Source organism: Crinia signifera, chromosome 1 (assembly GCF_055691185.1).
Source record: "Crinia signifera chromosome 1, ASM5569118v1, whole genome shotgun sequence".
Classification (NCBI taxonomy): domain Eukaryota; kingdom Metazoa; phylum Chordata; class Amphibia; order Anura; family Myobatrachidae; genus Crinia; species Crinia signifera.
Window position 1 is genome coordinate 163,069,395 of NC_139217.1, and position 20,862 is coordinate 163,090,256.

The following is a 20,862-nucleotide window of genomic DNA, read 5'->3' on the forward strand; positions in this document are numbered from 1 at the left end:
ATTTTATTTATTTTTTATTTATTTTATTTTAATATCTTTGCTCAGCACTTCTGCTCAGTGTGTCCCTGGGAATGCTCCTACTTATACTCCGTTCATAAATCTTTTATATTGTCACAGTTTCTTCCTGGGAGTCTTTCTTTTATTTTTTTCTTTGCTTATTGTTTTGTTATTTTTTCCAATTTTGCATTTAGGTTTTGTTTCTAGAGAAACCAGGGAAATGTATAGATGTAAGAAAACATGTTTCGTATAGCATTTAAATTTTTTTTATGTCAATAAATGTATAAGCGATTTTTATTGTTTGTTTTTTTTAACATGTATTTTTAATGATATAATGTACATTTCCTTGTTAGTGCATTACATATACACAATTTCTTTACAAATGGGAAATAGTGAGCAGATCTAAAAGAAGGCTGTCTGAATGCAAATTGTGTTTACATTGCCCCGCCCCACCTATTCTGTACACAAGACCAGACATTATTGTTGGCACTTACAGATACTCACTGCTAGGTACAGGAGATCAGTTTGAATTTGGCAATCAGCCGGAGTCACAATAGTGAGTACAGTAATCTTACTGCATGCCTTTGGTATATATTTATAAAGGACAGGCACAACATGACATATATGTTCTTGTACACCTACTTTCATAGGCGCCGAAACCATGGGTGCTCCGGGGCCCGAGCACCCATGGAAAGTGAGGAGTACCGATGGCACGGGCCACGGCAGCGGGTTCCCAACAGCGGATATGCTGTCAGCAGCGGGGGTCCCTGTGGCGGATGGGAACTAGTAGCGATATTAATACTGCTGCTAGTTCCCATCTTCCGAAGGCGAGTAGCGGGTGAGTGGGGGGGGGGGTGATAGTCTGATAGTCTGTGGGAGCACCCACCGGAAAAAACGTAAATCGGCAACCCCTGCCTACTTTATATCCACCGCACTGGGAACAAAACTGCTTATTCTCTCATCCCACCTGCAGCACAGTCCCCTTCATCTTACCACACTCTCAGTCAGAGCTGTGCTGTCCTACTGCACATAGATACTAGAGGAATATGGTTACTATTATACACTGCACTCTTCGTTGTGCCAATTTATCTCTTCTAGGGATAACCTATTCCACCCTGGGTAATCTAAGCAGTTTGCCCAAGCATAGGTACCGATTTATGTTTTTGCTGGTGGGTGCTCAAGCCAAAAATCTAGGGGAGTGGCTTCATGGGGAAGGGGCGTGGCCACAAAATAATACTAATTTATATTATGCAGCACAGTTGTCTCCAATATTCAAATTATGGCAGCAGAGTCCCCCTCATTTTTACACTTTACAGCAGCAGAGTCCCCCTTTTTACACAATACACCACACTGTCAAAATTCATGTGATGGGACAGAGAGGTGCAGGACACACCCACACATGCTGTATTAGAATTTTGTGTACCCCTTTATATATTTTATTTATTTAAATCACCCCACCACCCCTCATATGCCTTATACCTATCACATACACACACCCCTCCCCCCCACAACAATTTTACACCCCTTTTATATAATTTAATATTAGCTTACTTCTTTGATCTACTTGAGGCTGGAAGCTTTCCCTTCAGCATGTTGAACCTCCTCTTGTCCCAATGTGCAGGGGGCAGGATGCTGAGCTAGTCAGGGCCAGGCAGATGAGAGAAAACCGGTGGCAGCCGTGGCCCAGCACCGTGCTTTTCATCAGTATCCCTGTCGTCGGCAGTAAGAGGGGCTGTGGAATGTAATCAGGTTTGTGAAGCAAGGAAGTGCAATTGCTGCCTGGGAGGATGCTGCTGCTGCCCGCCCAGTTCTGCCTTCAGAACAAGGTAGCAGCTCACTCCCTAGGCTGACAGACAGGCAGGATCTGTGCCACCGCGCAGAAGCACAGTAAGTGCATGGGCAGGTTTGGGCAGCCCGTGGGTGCTTATCAGTTTCCATGGGTGTTCGGGCCCCGGAGCACCCATGGAATCAGCGCCTATGTGCCCAGGATAACTGCTGCCTGGTACCTTGTGAGGGTGTAATACATAACTCGTGGAAGCTATTACTAAAATTGCCTGCCCCAATCCTGCATTATGCTTAATTACTGTGTGATCAAGGTTTTCTTTTTATGTCTGTATGACTTGTCTATTACTGAATCACTTCTTCTGTTTTATTGGCATTGTTATTGATGTCTGTAATGAGCATTGTGTCCTGCTGGAGAAAGATAAAATTATTATTATATTATAACTAATAACTATCCTTAAGGTGCCCATACATGCAGCGGCGTAACTATAGCACCGCAGCCCCCGCCACCGCGGGGGGGCGCTGTGCATGTGGGGGCGCCGGGGGCTGCGGTGCTATAGTTAACCCCCCCCCCAATCCCCCGCAGACTTACCTATCGCGCTGGTCCCGGCGGCTCCGTTCTTCTGCTGAGGACCACCCCAAAATGGCCACCCCCATATAGCACACAGTTCTCTGAAACTGTCTGCTGTATGGGGGCGGCCATTTTGTGGTGGTCCTCAGCAGAAGAACGGAGCCGCCGGGACCAGCGCAATAGGTAAGGCTGTGGGGGATTGGGGGGGGGGGTTTGCATAGGCGGCGGGATGGCAGGGCAGGGGAGTAGGGGTGCTTGGCGGGGCGGCGGCGAGGGCGGGCGCCCCCCCCCCTAACGGCGGGGGGGCGCCCAAAACGTAGCTACGCCACTGCATACACGGTGCAACAGGCAGTGTGATGATATGCGCACTGCCGTGCACATCCGATCGCACAGCACATAAAGTCTGTGCAGCCCGTGCTTTTAGTACTAGATTGCATCGTATCTAGTACAAAGAGCACGGTGCTGTAGCACATTGTATGCTTTCTGTACTAGATGCTATGCAATTTAGTACTAGAAGCACAGAGTTCACCGCACCTTGTATGGGCACCTTTAGCGTAAGCTTTTAGCAAGTGCCCATTTTCCAAAAGTCAGAGATCCTGTAGGGTTATGTTATGACACCTTCATCACACTTGCAAATGTAGAGTTCATCCTTTCAGCAGGTCCACACAGCTTCCAGATAATTGCTTCCTCTTCCTGGGTATCAGGAGATCCCCATTATTCATACATTCCAGGAAGGTAGGATATCAATAGCACATGTTCTTTGTGTCTATATATTAGATTAGTCTGGACTAATCCATCGGGAGTATCAAGTAGACATAAATTTGACCCCGCTATTGGCTCACATTAGTGACTTATGTGGTCACTGAATCTAACTTACTGAATGGGACAAGGAATGCCCACACAGGCATGCCAGGTATCTATGGTGTGCACTTGTATGAAAGACATTTGGAGAATAGTGCATGCTGGTTAAATAACTTGTGAATGCTGTCTATCTTTGGTTCAAAATACATGGATGCTCATTGCGCAGTATTATTACACTAACTTAATTGCTGTGCTCTAAGAAAGCTCTTGTATTACAGCATTATTGAACAAGAATTCCATGCAAGTCCATATGTGGGTGGATCTTGAGTCTTTTTGCATTGCTCAGGCTACATGATTGACATGTTATGGCATTTTGGTGGCAGCGATGGGGACCATTCTATAAAATGGTGCACCTAACACCTGTTTTTGTGAACCCAGGGTCTGTGTCATCAGAGGCAAACTTCCTGGACCCAGCTAACCGGTTCAGAAGGCCAGTCTGAAAAAGCTTCAATTTAAACAGTCTGGCTGAGAGCTGCGACTATCCTGACTGATGGTCGCAACAGAAATCCAATGCTGCATTTCCAGATGCAGCACTGGGATCACAAATGCATGCATGTGGCGTCTGGTGACCAATTTTACCTGTGGGCTGGTGACCGATTTTACCTGTGGGCTGCAGGACATACATTGTACAGGTGCTGAGGCCTGGCAACGCAGTAGGGACAAGGCAGCAGAGATCCAAGAGGGTGGAGGAATTTATTTCCTCTTGCTGCATGCGTATTCTGGTTGTATATAAGCGGCTTTGCAATACTGCACAAGTCAGAATTAAGAGCACTGACTGATTTCCTTTAAAGTGATCACATGTTTTTAAGAATATTTTATGAAGTGTGAATAGAATGGACGCCTATTTGCACGCTCCGGAACTAAACATTTGCAGTTCTGAGCAACACAGTCGTATGCATCTCCTCTTGCAACTATGAAGGCATAGCTATGATGTCACACATATAGGGTGAAATGTAATAGGATGAGAGATTAAAAAAGTGAGAGATTTGGTAAGAAATCTAGTTGTTTTAAAGCGGCAATCATTTACACTTCAAAACCAGTTTGATTTTAAAGTGTAAATGATTGCCGCTTTAAAAAAATGTAGATTTCTTACCAAATCTTTCACTTTCTGAATCTCTCATCCTATTACATTTCACCCCTACAGTTATTTCTTTTGCTTGCGAAGTTGAAGTGTCTGCACCTAACTTTCGTTTAACTAAGCACTCTATATAAGGTTATTTTTCATTGTTACTTTACTGCATACCGCTAATGGTGGTGTCACATAGGTGCTTTTTACTTTATGTTTAAAGCAGTTTCTAATTGCTCCAAATTGAAACCATTAATTTGTATGAGTAGGATGGAAATGTGAAATAATCACTTGAATCGCTTCATTGGTTTTTAAGAGCAGCATTTCTCCAAATCAAACACATTATATTTGAGCAGACCCTGTCACACTTATTAGAAGCTGTGAGATTTTCCAGCTGCAATAACAATGCTATAAAAATTAGGCATGAGCTCTTCTGAAGCTAGATTCTGCAGCGAGAGACGCACCTGTGTGACACTACCCTAAGGGCGAACTGTTATGTAAATAAAGTTGGTTTAAACTGTCACCTTATCCTCAACTATTTTGTCAGTGTGTAATATTTACATATTTACCCTATTTTTTTAGTCTTCTTGTGACTTCACATCACTTAACATGAATATGGATTTGAATTTAAAAAAAATGCATCACTAATAACCTACTTCTACTTTCACTATATAAAAACATATACATGTCTGTTTTATCTGTGCTTTTATTGCTGTTAAGACATTTGTAAAATAATTGTATTAACTGTGGCTCTGGAAATTGTATTCTCCCAAGAATCTGCAAAATAGGGAAAGGACAAATTACATATTTGTTTGATTGATCAGTTTCTCAGTTGTGATTTTGGAAATAGTAACAGTGTGACAGTGTTTTTTCTCACTTCGTATAATGCTTAGAGTCCAAACATGATTTGTTTTTGTGTTTGCCACAGCATCCAACCATCTGTAATACAGCTTTCAGACCAAAATAACGTTCTGACCTGGGTTATTGAGCATGTTACAGCTGCTTGAAACTGTGTTGACTCTGCAGGCCGGACATGGGTTATTGGCAAGTTGTTCCATAACATCATCTTCAAGTGCCGGTGATCTGCCTCTGCATTACTCTTAGCGCAATATTCCTGGGTAACACTACCCAGATTGACCCTTTCACACCAAACTAGTACCCAAGTTGCCCTGGTAATTCTCTGGGTCAGAGGCTCGATTTGAAAGAGCTATAAATGATAATCTGGGGCCCATTGGTTGCTGAATCATTGTTATGAAAATAACATTGGCTCCTATGATGGAAATCCGGCAACCTGACCGCAAAGTCAATTGAAGATATCACAGAGGGTGACCACCTGTTAACCCCGGGATACCTTCATTTGACTTTGCGGTCAGTCTGATTTGCCAGTTTCTATAACAATGGGAACTTGCTAGGACCCTTTGCTGGGAACTGCCATAGCAGCCCATGTTATTTTCATACCATAGGCTTCAATGGGACTTGAAGAGCCAATAAGGCGCAAAGCTTCTCTGAAGCTTGCAGCTGATTGTCAGTGGGATTCCCTTTCAGTTACATGGATGAGAAGCAAGTGTAAACACACACATCCGAATGCCATGCGTTTATGTTTTTAACCCTGTGGATCCTACGTGGACCGAAGAGGATGAAATCTACACTGTACTGAGTGAGTCTTATTTTTTTAAAGCTTCCTAACGGACTCTACTGGAGAAGAGGACAGAAGTATGTGGAATATAGGTAAGCATATGTTTGTATGTTAGTGCATGTACAGTGTATGTGTGTATTTACTAGTTTTGGTTTCATTGTGTAACTACAAGTCCCAGTGGGGCCCTTTAATGCCCCACATGCAGGTACTTGCGGTTCTGCAAGTACCTGCATGTGGTTGAGGCTTGCTGGGACTACAGCCAAACCCAATATATATATGTTTTTTTTAACACTTACAAACTATCAGCTTCAGCCCTAGCCTTGGGTGGCCTGGGGGTTGAACCCCTTTGTTGGGGGTCCCCACTCCCCCAGGTACCCAGCCAAGGCTGGACAGTTAGAGGGTTAATGCTATGGCTGTGAACTTTAGATAAAAAAGTTTTCCCCAGCTGTGGCATTAACCTTCTGATTGTTGGAGACTGGTGCTGGTTTCAAAAATATGGTTGACCAGGATGGGTCTAAGAGCCAGTGCCGGCCATATGTGGCTGAGTTCTATCAATAATCCATACATTCATACAGTTGAATTCAGCTGAGCTTGCCTTTTGTAAAAGCAACAACTCGGACAAATTTGTCTGTTTGTAAATTTGCCGATGTGCGAATTCCACTCGCAAACAGAATGGAATGGGTATATTTGTCCTCATTCAATCTTAGTAAATTTCCCTATATATTTATATGTTTAGGATTTTTTCTAACCACCCCTCCCAGAATATATTTGTACACTTATATAACCGACAGCTACACTTTAAAATTAAGTTTTATTATGAAATTCAATCTACTGTAAAGAAAACTGTATAAATGCAAAATTTCTCACAAGTAAAACACTCCATCATATTACAAAACATTATAAAATGCTGCTAGAAAAAAAAAAATAAGAAGTTTTTAACACAGTTTTGGCATTGTGAAATAAAGTAAAATATTTCCATTATACAGTGCTGGTTCTCTCTCCTCAGACTCCTGAGTTTGTTATAGATATAGGCCACACTCAGCCACACAGGTATGTACAGAACCAAGGCCTCAAGTAGACCACATACTAGTCCCTTCAGTACTTAAGGACACAAGGATATGAATACTCTAGGAAGTATGTAAGATACAAAGAGGGGTACTCAATTAGACCCGTTTTTTTTTTTTTGGCTAGGTGAAAAAAAAAAACAGGACTATTTTGCTGCTAATGTATTCAATTATGGGCATTTTCTCTAATTTTGTAGTCATTTTTTCACCAATGCACTTTTCATCCTTTTTTGTAGTGAAAAGGAATGGGCGAAAAATGACTAGAAAACAAAAATGGGTGAAAACACGTTAATTCGACAATCTATGTTTGGAATTTTTCAACTGGGCAATAATAGGCACTTTAATTGAATAGGGCAAATCAAATGTTACCCTAAAAGCATCTAAAAGTGCTGATTAGCCACTAATGAAATACCCCCCCAAAGTATTCTACATTTTATTGAGATTGCTAATAAACATCATTGAATGCCTGCAACTGTTCTACATAATGCTATTTATTAGCCTGCTTATGTATATACTTCATGTTATCATTACACATGTGTATATTGTCAGCTGTGGGTTTTAAAATTCTACCAGATAACAATAAGAAACCCTAATTTGATTGCTGTCATATACAATCAATATCATGAAAGCATTGCTAATCTTTAATACGGTCCAGCATATTATAAAATTATTTGTAGAATATGTTATACAGATGGAGCACATTCTATTGGGGCAATTAACATGATATGTGGGCAATAAACTGTTGTGATCTGTGCCACAAACTCCCAACTCGCTGCACTCCCAATTCAGTCCATCATACTACAATAGCATGGTGGCACAGTTATTGGCGACTGGTGCAAGTGACAGACGAATGATCGCGCTGTGCACCTAAGAGAAATGCGCTTCCTTTCTGTCAACCCTCATAAACTATAATGAATTTATAGAAATCCTTTGCTCAGTCTGGATATTCCTACATGCAATCTGATATCTTGCAGAAGGATGTTTTCAGAAATCTTGATCCCATCCAGAAATCTCGTCAGGAGGTATTTCATCATCACGTGGATAACTGTCAAAATAACTGTGATCTGTGGGCCCATCAAGCTAGAAGAATAAAATAGAACAAAAATAAAAAAATGTTTTGTTTATAGATGATAAATTATGATTTACTTTTTAAAATATATACAGTCACATGATAGATTATTTAAAGGCAACTCATCATCACAAAAGTTTTTGGTTTTGGAGCATTATGTGTAAAGTAGTTACATTTAAAATGACTGAAATGACTGCTCCCTTTCCCTGCAAGCCACCCGCCCCCAATTCCTTAAACTACATGAGCACTTATCAAGGTGCTGCAGCAGCGCTCCTCCTAATGATTGCATTAGGGCCCCTTTCAGTGCCTGCATCAGTGCTCCTCTGAGTGATTGCATTAGGGTCCCTTTCAGTGCCTGCATCAGTGCTCCTCTGAGTGATTGCATTAGGGTCCCTTTCAGTGCCTGCATCAGTGCTTTGCCCAGTCACTATATTGAGGCTTCATTCAGTGACTGCAGTAGTGCTTCACTTGCGGATTATGGCTATGGAGATAGAGAAGGGCAATCGTTGTTTACCTGTTTTCCCTAAAGGATCAAAGATCCCATACCTGCCCAGTTATACATACTGTATGGTGATCCAGAGCCTTTCATTTAATGATATTAGAGGCTTTACAATTTTATCCTCAGTCACTGTCTTGTTTGTGAGTTTTTTTCTATAACTCCATCCCAATAACTATAGTTATAGTTATATTTCTGTTCAGGTATGCTACACATACTGTTAACTTATGGGTCCACTCACCTGCTGTTTACCAGAGCAATCTACCAACGCCAGGGGGATTGGGGAATCTGGACTTTTTTGCATACTAAATATCCTTGATCGCCCAGCAAATTGTTGATTATCGCTGCCCGCCGATCAACATAACGGACAGAGTTAGGCGGTGCCGGCGGGTCAGGAGATCGCCAGCACAAGTGTATGGGTCCTTTTAGACTCATTACTGATACACACCTCAATTCAACCTGATCTTAAAGCAACATTTGTTTTTACTCCCCTTTATTCATTTGAAATGTTATTGTATTAACGCTCTCCCTAAACATGGAATGTTCCATCACTGAGAACAATTCCTGCTTTCTAGGTTTCTAGGTTTGTCAAAGGTTCGTTAGAGTACCGTTTACATTTCTGTATACTTTACCTCTGGTTTTAAGGGTGATGGAAGTCTTCTCAAACTCAGTCCTTCCCAATTAAAACCATTAAACCACCTGAAATACAAAATAATAACTGATGCATTTTTACACTTATCTACTATAAAAATACAAGCTCAGATCTACATCCACTTGCTTACTAAGAACTTGGGTGAAGGCATCCAAAGCAGTGTCTGGGAATTTGCTGTTGACACAATATTATGTAAGCTCATAGCAGGATATTTTTTCTCTGTAAGGGGATTGGAAAAAGCTGCCAAATCCAACAAGATATTGTCATGTATAAAAAAGAGGAACAGACAGGGAAGGAAAACATTTCCTTTTTTCTGTCCTGGAATACAGAAAGTATTTGCAGTGTTTCTAGATCCAGAAACAGGAATATTTTAGAGTTTTCTACAGATTTCCTGTCCTTAGCCCAGGGTCCAAATGAATGACACAACACAGTATGAAGAGAGAGTAAAATGCTGGGCTTGCTAGGGGAACCAACCCACTAGAAATAAATTGCAGTTTTTAGTATTTTAATGTTTGCACTTAAGGGACATTAGGGGTTATTCTGGTTGGTTTGCAAAAGCAAATTCCTTCTTTAATGGACAAAACCGTGTGCACTGCAGGTGGGGCTGATGTAACATGTGAGAGAGAGTTATATTTGGGTGTGGTGTGTTCAAACTGAAATCTAAATTGCAGTGTAAGAATAAAGCAGCCAGTATTTGCTCTGCACAGAAACAAAAAACACATGTTTCATCAGCCCCGCTTGCAGTGCACATGGTTTTGTCCATTAAAGAAGGAGTTTGCTTTTGCAAACCAACCAGAATAAATCCCATTGTTACCAACTTTAGGCCTGATCAAGAGATGTACACTAATGTTGTCACAGCTGCGTCTTTGTATACAGTGGTTGTGCAAAACTATGCAAATGACAGTGTGGCCAGTATTACCAGCCATAATGGGTGTCTCTGTACTACTGCCCTGCATAAAAGACACAAATATTGGACGTACATCAGATAAATATCGACCATGTGAGTAGTCCTATGAACTAAGCGGTGGCCATACACTTATAGAATTATCTTCAGATCTGGCTGGTTGGAACAAAAACATGGTTATGGATGAGCACAAATGACAGTTGACCATTTGCTTGGAAATGTTGGAAAAGCTGACAAACTGTCATTCAGATACTACCAGGTTTTTGTTCCAACCAGACAGATTTGAAGATAAATCTGTAGGTCTATGGGAGCCTTTAGTATTGCCACAGGAAGAAAGTTTTCAGAGACGGTTCTGCTGCACATGGGATTGTAGTTGCAAGCAGTAACACACTTTCCAAAACAGTTATAATGCGCATGCGTTTCTGCTGCCACTGCCTGGTTACTTCCCTGAAATGATCTCTGACTGTCATTCACTTTGTGAATGCATCCTGTCTGCGACCCCCATCACAAAACCATCATGGACCATGCACAGTGCGACTTACACATCTGTAAAGACCCCCCAGAATTAGGTCAGCAATATAGTCTGTATTCTCTTTAGAAAACACTCTCAATGAGACCCTTGTAGAGTATGTTGTAATAATTCCCCTAATAACTTCCTCGCCTATATCCCTGCTGCGCCCATCATTTACCAGGGCATTTTCAGTTTATAACCACTGGAAATTGTAACTACAGTATGAGCGCTTTACTGTGGTAGAATTCAGATTCCAGCTATCTACAGTGATAGTTGGAGTGGGTTCCATAGACTGTTTTCCTTTCCTTGGCACCTAAAGGAAGTATGCCTTTCATTGACTGCACAAACCTCAAATGCAGGGATGTCGTGTTTTGTAATTCATAGATGCAGTGCTTTGGCCAGATACAACTGGGGCATTGACTGTTGATTGCAGCTGCCTTCTCTCTTTGCTTTAAAGCAATACATGAAGGTTTGACCCTTTGAATTCTGGGAGTTATGGGTGTCTCACAGTCTACATTTTCTAGTTATCATACCTTTGGCCAGGTATGGAACACGAGAACTTTTTTGTGGCACTCACTTATTTGAAAGACTTTGAAAGCATGTTATTACAATTATTTAACCTATAATTACAAATGCTCTACACATATGTTGCCTATTCGATGCATCCTTGTCAAGCAATGTGCTAATTTAAAAGGTTCTACATTTCCACTATAAGTGCAAACTATAAAATCACTATAACATGTAATGTTTTAGATGTTTTTGCATTGATTTGCGCTACGCAGACTATCACACAAGCAACATGTAAAAATATCAAAGTGGAACCTGTGTTTTTTAATGTCAGCTATTCCATTTTTCAAATTTCCAAATCGTTCTGTAGGGTTCTGTCTGTGAAAATACATTAAAAAAAACGAAAAAAAAAACAAAAAACGACGCATTAGTACCATCTTCACTGCTTGGGTGATCAATATCAGGGGGAAAATGTGGTATTCACTGTAAATTGCTAAATTTAGTTTTTTTTTCATCACAGAATTTTGTTTGACGACACCTACAGTACATACATGTATTTTAGATATACAATACAAGAATGTGAAAATGAATAAAGACTACACTACTTTATAAAACACATTTGGGAGTAAATGTATAAAGCAGTGAAAAGAATGGAGCAGTGTGCCAGTGGAGACGTTGCCCATGCAACCAATCAGCATTGACTTAACATTCAGAATTTGCATACTACAAAATTATATATCGCAGCTGATTGGTTGCCATGGGCAACTTCTTACTGGAACACTTCTCCACCCTTATCACTGTGTCATACATCTACTCCTCAGTGTCCAGTGGTAACTACAGTATAATATTCCGTCTGAGGTTAGGATATTAACTCTTATTTTAATTCTCAGTACTTAAAATGTGCAATGATGTACATTATTTCAAACCCATGACAGCTTTTTGAATGTAAAATCATTGCTCCATGCCTAAGATAAAACCACTGTAAGTTCTTACTACTTTTTCATTAAAAGCCGCTCTGCCAGAATTCTTCTGTGAGATGTCATGGAAATGAACCACAAGAGAAAATAACTATGGTATGTAGAATTTAATATTGATTAAATACCTGTTTTCAATTATAGGCTTTGGAATTTGAGAGGGCAATTATTTGCATAAAATGTATGAATATCTACAAAAAATTGGCATTTTCCCTTGAATCAACAGTCTTAGATAACTTTCTGTAGCATAGGTCCATAGATGTTCTGTTGAATATAAGACAGCATACAGCGTGTGTCCCTACTTTATATTTAATCAAGCAGCTGCAGTTGCTTATGAAATAGCTGCGGTTTGTGACTATGTTCCTGCCAGACACGTCCACCATTGTGTAGACTCGCGTTAATACATGGCAAAGGAGCTCTTTCATAAATCCCTCTGTGGTAATGCTAAAAACATTTTTTCATTATTACAAAATGCAACACTCCTTGGTTTTGTGATGTCACTATTTATACATGACATAATCTGGTTGTCCCTTGAAGCTTAAACCAACACTTGGCATAATGTTGTCTGCCCGTCTCCTTTAGAATGTAAACTATCATGCGCAGGGCCCTCTTCCCTTATGTTTCCGTATCGTCTGCTGATGCAGGTATGCATACCTCCCAACTTTGCTTACACTGAAATGGGAACCTGCCACGCCGAAGGCTACCGTGTGGGTGGTAATGGCCTCTACTAAAGGAGTATGGCCTAGCACCGTGACCCCCATTTATGTCATTTGCGGGGGGCATGACCAGCACTCCCTTAGCAGCTGGGCAGCCCCTGGCCCCCTACCTCCCTGCACTAAAGCAATCACATCTTTCTAGCTCAAGCGATCAAATCTCTCTAGCAATCACTGGCTGCTCTGCAGAGCAGCTGTGATATCCGGCTCGACCCAACTGCCCCCCTGCCACCGGGACATTGGAAGCCGTCTCCAAATAGCGGGACTGTCTGTGACAGTTGGGAGGTATGAGATATGTTTATCTACCCTATACTGTCTTGTTGAACTGTACGTCACAGTTTCTTGTTTTGTTTACTTGTTTATGTTTAACTGTAGCAGGGCGCTGCGGATCCCCTGTGATGCTATGTAAAAAAATGATGATTATAATAATATTTCCCCTAAAACAATATGTTACTAGGGGATCGTTTCATTGAACGAGAAGTGCACCAGTGAAGTTACCCATAGTACCCAATCTGCATCTACCTTTCATTTTATAGAATGTACTTGCTTCCTGAAAGTTGAGGCAATTTCTTCACTGGGCCATTTTTTTTCACTGCTTGATACATGAACAGAGACCTGTGTATATGGGGGTGGCAGAGACCTGTGATCCTTTATTGCTAACATTGATTTCTCTTGTTTGCAGGAGCTCAGGCATATTTATTTAACACCTTCTAGAACAGCAGTTCTCAAGCTGTGGGTCCTGACCCCAAAGTGGGTCCCGACCTGCTCAGCATGGGGTCACGACTTTATGTTGCTGACCATCAGGTTGATGAGTTTTCTAATCTCAGTTAGTAATTCAAGGAGTCTGAAAAATCTGTTGAATTTTCTGTTATTATAGAATCCTCCCATCATTGTGTGCCTCTACAATGCTGCCATGTATGTGCTGTCTGCTGACTACACATATTTATTTATTTATTTATTTACAGTTTCTTATATAGCGCAGCAGATTCCGTTGCGCTTTACAATAGTAACACATATGATGTGATGACCTTCTGCAGTAAGTTGCTGGGGTCCTGTAATTATTTTTATTGTCTGATGGGGTCCCAGAGCAAAATAGTTTGAGGACCACTGTTCTAGAAGATAATATAATCTGATTGGTTTCCAATAGCAACAATCCATCTGAAATAGAACTCCCATCTTAGTAAATGTTCCCCACTGTGTTATATACATGCTTTATCAGCAATATCATTTTGCACTTGCTATTTAATTTCAGAGTCTTCCCTAGTGCTCTACAGTGCACACAACCTACTTCTCCCCCGAACCTCCCATCATATTGCTTTGTGCTAACTGACTGCAAAAGGAAGCATACAGTAACATCAATCACCTGCACTTCTTCCCATAATCACTGTGACTCAGATCTTCAGTGGGTAAGAGACAGGAGAGAAAGAATTCTCATTCTTCTGCCCATAATACGCTCATACCTTAAACACTGTGCTGCTATTGCAGTCATTGCAGGACAGAACACATGCTACTGTATGTGAGTCCTGAGATCAGTTATTACAAAGCAAAGTGTCTTTACTAATACCAGAGACCCTACAGCAGACCAGAAAGATGATGGGAGAGGCTGGAGAATTTATGGTGGCAGGTCATCCCTAATTCCCTCATTTACTTCCTATTTGCATAACTAATTACTGTTACTTTTAAGTAATTTCGGGATAGTGCATCTGATACATCAAAAATGTTACCTGCACAGGCGACGGATTAAATCTTCAGGCCTTTTTGCTATTTTTCTATGAAACTCAAATTTCTCAATACCTTGGAGAATTAAATTGTAGATCATCATCTGGTCTGGCCCAGCAAAAGGAGGGCTGGCGAGAAATATGCAAGATATGTTATGTTACACGTATTACACATGAAAAATAATCCTCCCAAAGATATATATAATAACAAAAACAGAAATGTCTTGTTAAGAAATCAACTCAGCTGCAGAAACATGTAAAAAAAAAACACTTTTTCTCGGTCGCCATGGAAAAATAAAGCAAACAAAGAAAACTTACAGCTAATATAATGTTTATTGTTGGAAATCTGCACATGGCTTCCCATGAAAACTGCCTCCTATTCATACAGCACAGTACAGACCTCTCCAACAAAGATATAATCCAACTTTGCTTCGGAAGGAGATACCAATGATAGTTGCTCTTATGAATGTTCTGCAATGTATTAAGTTTTAACATTACCGGGTTCCTCCCAATGTATACGCCCCCTGTCTCACAGGTAAATCCCATAACTGATCAAGTGATGTAATTGATGCAGGGTACAAGCAGGTGTATCCAGTGGAAATGAGATCGTTCTGCAGGTAATATCGGTACTCTTTACCTAGAAGGGCGCCCACGATTTTGATCTTGGGCATCGCAAGGTAAAAAATCGCATCGGTCGCATCGCATGCGACCAAAAAATCGCATGCGATGCGACCGATGCGATTACCGCGATTTCCCATAGGGAACAATGTTAAATGTCCCAATTGACCCGATTTTCCATAGGGAACAATGTTAAATGGCCCACAGAGGCCAAATAGGCACCCTGAAGTGTGAAATGGCCCCCCCAATTGTTCACGCCAGCCCACGATCAATGTGAACCCGAAGCGTGGCGAGCACAGCGAGCCCGCGTGGGGCGGCGGTACGCGTCCTACGACCTTTTCATACCCCCACTATCCACGTCGGAGTGGAGTTGATCGTGGGGTGGTGTTAACAATTGGGGGGGCCATTTCACACTTCAGAGTGCCTATTTGGCTTCTGTGGGCCATTTAACATTGTTCCCTATGGAAAATCGGGTCAATTGGGACACTTAACATTGTTCCCTATGGGAAATCGCGGTAATCGCGTCGGTCGCATCGCATGCGATTTTTTTGGTCGCATGCGATGCGACCGACACGATTTACATTTTAACATGTATTTCTATGTAAAATCGCGGGCATCGCATCGGTCGCATCGCATGCCATTATAATGGCATGCGATGTACATGCGATGCCCGCGATGGACGCCCTTCTAGGTAAAGAGTACCGTAATATCATATAACACTCAGCTTAACAATGTACCTAACTGACATTCCTTTTATTCCTGTATAATAAAAGCTAACACTGCACCTCACCTCTACAGTGGGAATTCATGAGTTGAGGGCACTAAATGGTGCCCGATGTAGCAATTCAAGTGTTCCTCCAATTGGGTGCATAGAGCCGCCGGTGCTGACATTATTGTTATGTTGTTCCAGCTGGTAACTAGTTTGATGGGCTGGTAACTAGTTAGTATATATATATATATATATATATATATATATATATATACAATTTTCAACGTGGCAGCACACCTTGGTGAAGAATACTGTCTCCGGTGCCAGCCTGACAGACCCCCATGGAGGTAATTAATAATAGCACAATGCGGCAGCACCCGCATAGAAATAAAGACAAGAGAGCAGTCTAGTGTCGATGATGACTGCGCTCTTGTCTTTATTTCTATCCGGGTGCTGCCGCATTGTGCTATATATATATATATATATATATATATATATTTATGTATATATATATCTATAGATATCTATAGATATATATAGGTTTGTGGGGCGGACCGGCACTCTGCTCCGGTGCCTTCCAATACGTAGAATAGTGTGTAGAAGAAACAATGGTGGCACTCGCAGACTTGTAGCGAATAATAATACTTTATATCACATCATACAAACTGGTGCAAAGGTGTCCGCCGTTTCGGGGATAACCCCCGTTTTCAAGGTGCAGAAAACAATATACAATATATATATAGATATATATATACCAGTACATTAGTAGAAGCAAACTTGTGTTGTCCCTTTGAATAAAAGGATCAGCAGAGTACAATAAACATCTTATCTCAGCAATAATCCCTATTAGTAACATACATACATGAAAATTAATAAAACAAAAAAAAGTTTTTACAATGAAATATGTTTATTATTAGTATACTTATTATTATTATTATTATTATGTATAGCTACTAATTTGCTGTAATAAAAAAAAACACATACGTTCCTATAAGCAGCTCATACAGTAGTATGCCGAGTGACCAGAAATCCACACTGAAGCTGTGACCCTTATTTAGAATGACTTCTGGAGCAATATATTCGGGTGTTCCACAGAATGTCCAAGTTTTTTGGCCAGGAAAGATTTTCTTAGCAAATCCAAAATCAACCTAAAATGTAAAGAATATATAGTGATTGGTCTTACATCAGGCATTCCTGAAAACCATCTGGCTTATAGGAATAAGATTAGAGCTCTGTGTGAGATTTCAAAGGATAGCTCCATGGTGTCCACATCATTGTCTTAACAAATACTGCTGTTCTTCTAACATAATTCAAATGACTGTACTTGCTGTGCTACATTGTGACTAATGTGTATGATATGTAAGCAACGTTTTCAAGTTCTAATAAAATATATGTGGGTACTTGTGTAGTTTCACAGCGACAGTTACGTAGATAGCGTAGCGTCCCTGTCAGAATCAGCGTAGTATTCCCACGGCCAGCGTAGTCAGCGTCCCTGTCAGTATCAGCGTAGTGTTCCCGCCCGTTCGCGGCTAGCCAGAGCTTATGTAGTTAGCATAGTCAGTCAGAAGTCCCTGTCAGTATCAGCGTTGTGTTCCCGCTTGTTTGCGGCCAGCCGGAGACTACGTAGTTAGCGTAGTCAGTCAGCGTTACGCAGTTAGCGTAGTCAGTCAGCGCTTATTACATTGTGTGGGAACCATTGACCATTTTAACCTGCCTGACATGACAGGTGTGAATGTGTTCCTGGAACACCCCCACTATCCATGCCAGCCCGACCTGTTCATACCCGCACTATCCACGTCGGCGTGGAGTTGATTTTCTAAAGTGTGGCGAGGGCAGTGAGCCACCGAGCCGAAGAGGGGCAAGCGGATGCGGAATACACGTCAAGTAATCCACCTCCCCTCGCCACGCTTTGCTCGCCATGCTTTGGGCTCAGTGGCTCGCCACACTTTATAAAATCAACTCCACGCCGGCGTGGATAGTAGGGGTATGAACAAGTCCTCGCGGGGCTTGCTATGCTCGCCATGCTCCGGGCTGGCGTGGATAGTGGGGGGTTTGAAATGGAGGCATTTGCCAGTATGTAACATGGAGCACTGGCAAATGCGTCCTTTATTGTGCATGAGACGCACTTGCACACCACACACCCCGCCCTTTGTGCAGGAGACGCACGCACTACCGAACCCCTAACCCTGAAGCAGACACAGGCAAGGTTTCCGTACCCTGCCGCAATAATTACTGAGACGCACAAGCGTCTGAGATGCTCCTGTGTCCCAGACAGATGGAGTGCCTTTCTCCGGCGCCCGCATGATCCCCTCTCCGCCGGCGTCCGCCAGCGCAGGGCATTTAATGAGAGTTCCCATGAAAAACTGGGCATTCCCATGGTAATCGGCCCGTGACGTGGGTGCTGGGGGCAGGCAGCTGACATCACCCGCCCCCGGCAAACACTGCCGAATGTCCACGCATTTCTAAGTTTACCTGAGAGTAACCTTAGATATGCGTGGACCTTTCACATCATTTGATGGTCGACGACATTCGAATGATGTGGGTGTTCACCCACAGCCTGCAAATAGATGTTTATGTTAAACATCCATTCGCACCCTGTGCAAAGGTACGCCGCGTGCAAGTGAGGGAGCGGGCTTACTGCATTTGGCAGGCAGCGTCTGGTGAACTTGCAAGGCTGTGAATTCGCAGCCTTGCAAATCAACCAGAATAGCCCCCTATGTCAGGTGAATTGTATACACAAAATACATACCAATTTTACATAACCTTCTGAGTCTAATAATAAGTTCTCAGGCTTTAAATCTCGATACACAACACCGATCTGATGCAGATACTCAAATGCCTCAGTCACACATCCAATGCAGAATTTAGCTGTTGTCTCATCAAAACTGCCCCTAGGAAGAGCAAAATGTAATCAATTTACGCATCTGCTTTGACACTGACTACTGCCACATGATAATATTTCAGCATTTGATTTCAGTCAGAAACTATTGCAGAGAATTCAATTAATCCACTTTACAGCAGCGGGATCTCTCTCAGAAAGTGTGTGCAACCCCATATGGCAGTGAGCACTTTTGAGCGATAAGGGGAATGAATCGGCCTGGCAAATGGTGTGAATCCAGTTGCCGCTGGTGGTGTTTAAACGTCAAGACAACGCTAACTTATGTTCTCCAACATTAAATGACTTCCACTCCACGGTTGTCTCCAAACACAAAATTGTATGAAAAAGCCTATTTGATCATAACAGATAAGCAGGAGGCTCTAGAACGAGTCAATAGTGCTGCACAAGTCTTTTCAACAACATAGACACAGACCTTTTAATCAGTTCCCAGTTTACTTATTGACTTTGGGCCTTATTCTGGTCGATGCGTAAATTTCCGAATTCTTTCGGATGGCGTTTTTTAGCCGTCTGCGCATGCGTGGGCAACGCAATGCGCATGTGCCATGCAAGGTCTCCGTACTCGTTCTCACTAATACCGTACAGAAAAGTGCACCGCATTCACTCGGGAAATATGGGCGTAATATGGGTGTCATTCGGAACTACACAAGGGCGTAGTTTCAAAGTGGGCTAAACTGGGCGTAAACATGGGCGTACACGAGGGAGTGCACTAATTCTGGTAGGCGTGCATTCGGACAGAACACCGACTGCAATCGAACCAAAAGGCAGAAAATATGCGGTCTCCATAAGCAAGTATTGCTTTGCGGACACCACTCGGTCATGCGCTAGGCATTCGGAACGCCCAATTAGTACGGCTGCACCTGAACCAATGTCAGCTGAACACAATACAATCCACTCCTCTACTCATTACTCATTAATTACACTCTTGTCATTGCTTCAATTGGAACCATTGCAGCTTAAATGGACCATTACAAAACACACAAATATACTGTATGTTTAAAGCACGGCTGCATTTTTTACACACATTTACACTGCAAGCAATGGACAGAACTTGCTATCACTAATATAAATATACATGTCACTTTTACATTCACCAATAACAGCACACATTTGGGGATAAATTTTTTTTATTACATTTAGGGAAAACATAAAATTTTAAGAGCATGTTATTTGGCACATGCCAAAAATTAAAGGTACCATAACAGGAATTTCACAAACAAACAAAAATGTATTATTTTCATACATAGCCACAGCAGAATCATTAAGAACACATCAGGTGGCTTCACCACAAAAGTATAGCACCAACACTTCAAGTACAGCAGACAGTAATGGTAGCCGGAAGAGGGCAACAGGGGAACCAAACAAAACATTCGAACCGAGGGCAAATGTGGGTACCCTGTGCACGGGATTGGGTTGCACACATGAAGCTGACACACACAGCTAAATGAAAGATTTGGGAAGACATAAGGGTGGAGATTAATGCGGAGACAAGTTCATTTTCTGGCACGTTTGGCCCTGGTAGGGTCCTTGCCACGTGCAGCAGCTCCTCGGCCCCGGCCACGTTGGGATGGTGGGGCAGGTGGAGCAGATGCTGTGGAAGGGGGGGATGGCATTCCCCTTCTGCCAGCAGGGAGTGCTGGTGTAGGGAATGCACCAGAAACGGCTGACAATAGGGCCCTATTGGTGGTAAGTAGCTCCGCCACAAGCTTGTTATGGCAGAGGAGGAGGTCATTTTGGCGCAGGGCTTGCTCTGCCAACACCTGCAGGCTGCCAGCTATGGACTGCTGGGTGGCAGCCATGGCCTCCTGGGTGGCAGCGATGGTCTGCTGGGTGCTGGCAATACCCTGCATGACCTCCTCGGTCCTACGCAGCCGCTCTGATGCTAAGTCTCCCTGCTGGCGAATCTGCCCAAACATCTGCACCCACCTGTCCAAATCCTGTGTGGCCATTGACTCCTGCTGCTGCACATGGCTGGCACGTGTGCCAGGTGGCACTGACTCCTCCGCCTCCTCAAGAGTTTCACTGCCGCACGGTGGGGATGATGCTGAAAGAGAAATTTACAATTACAACACATTCCGATAAAATTAGTACAAACTACTTATGCCATGCAAACCAATT

At 42.3% G+C, this 20,862-nt stretch overlaps 1 protein-coding gene across 3 annotated transcripts in view; it reads right to left on the minus strand.

Moving 5' to 3' along the window:
- Positions 1–6,750: 6,750 nt before the first annotated feature.
- The window catches only part of PRKG2 (protein kinase cGMP-dependent 2), a 71,694-nt gene continuing 57,582 nt past the window's right edge, over positions 6,751–20,862 (minus strand). For all 3 annotated transcript variants that reach the window (XM_083175694.1, XM_083175684.1, XM_083175703.1), the window contains 6 exons: positions 18,598–18,739; positions 16,833–16,996; positions 14,528–14,650; positions 11,432–11,494; positions 9,175–9,241; positions 6,751–8,057 (listed from right to left, as the gene is read on the minus strand). In XM_083175694.1, coding sequence (XP_083031820.1) covers positions 7,962–8,057; positions 9,175–9,241; positions 11,432–11,494; positions 14,528–14,650; positions 16,833–16,996; positions 18,598–18,739 — 655 coding nt within the window. In that variant the 3' untranslated portion in view covers positions 6,751–7,961. The remainder of the gene's footprint in view (positions 8,058–9,174; positions 9,242–11,431; positions 11,495–14,527; positions 14,651–16,832; positions 16,997–18,597; positions 18,740–20,862) is intronic.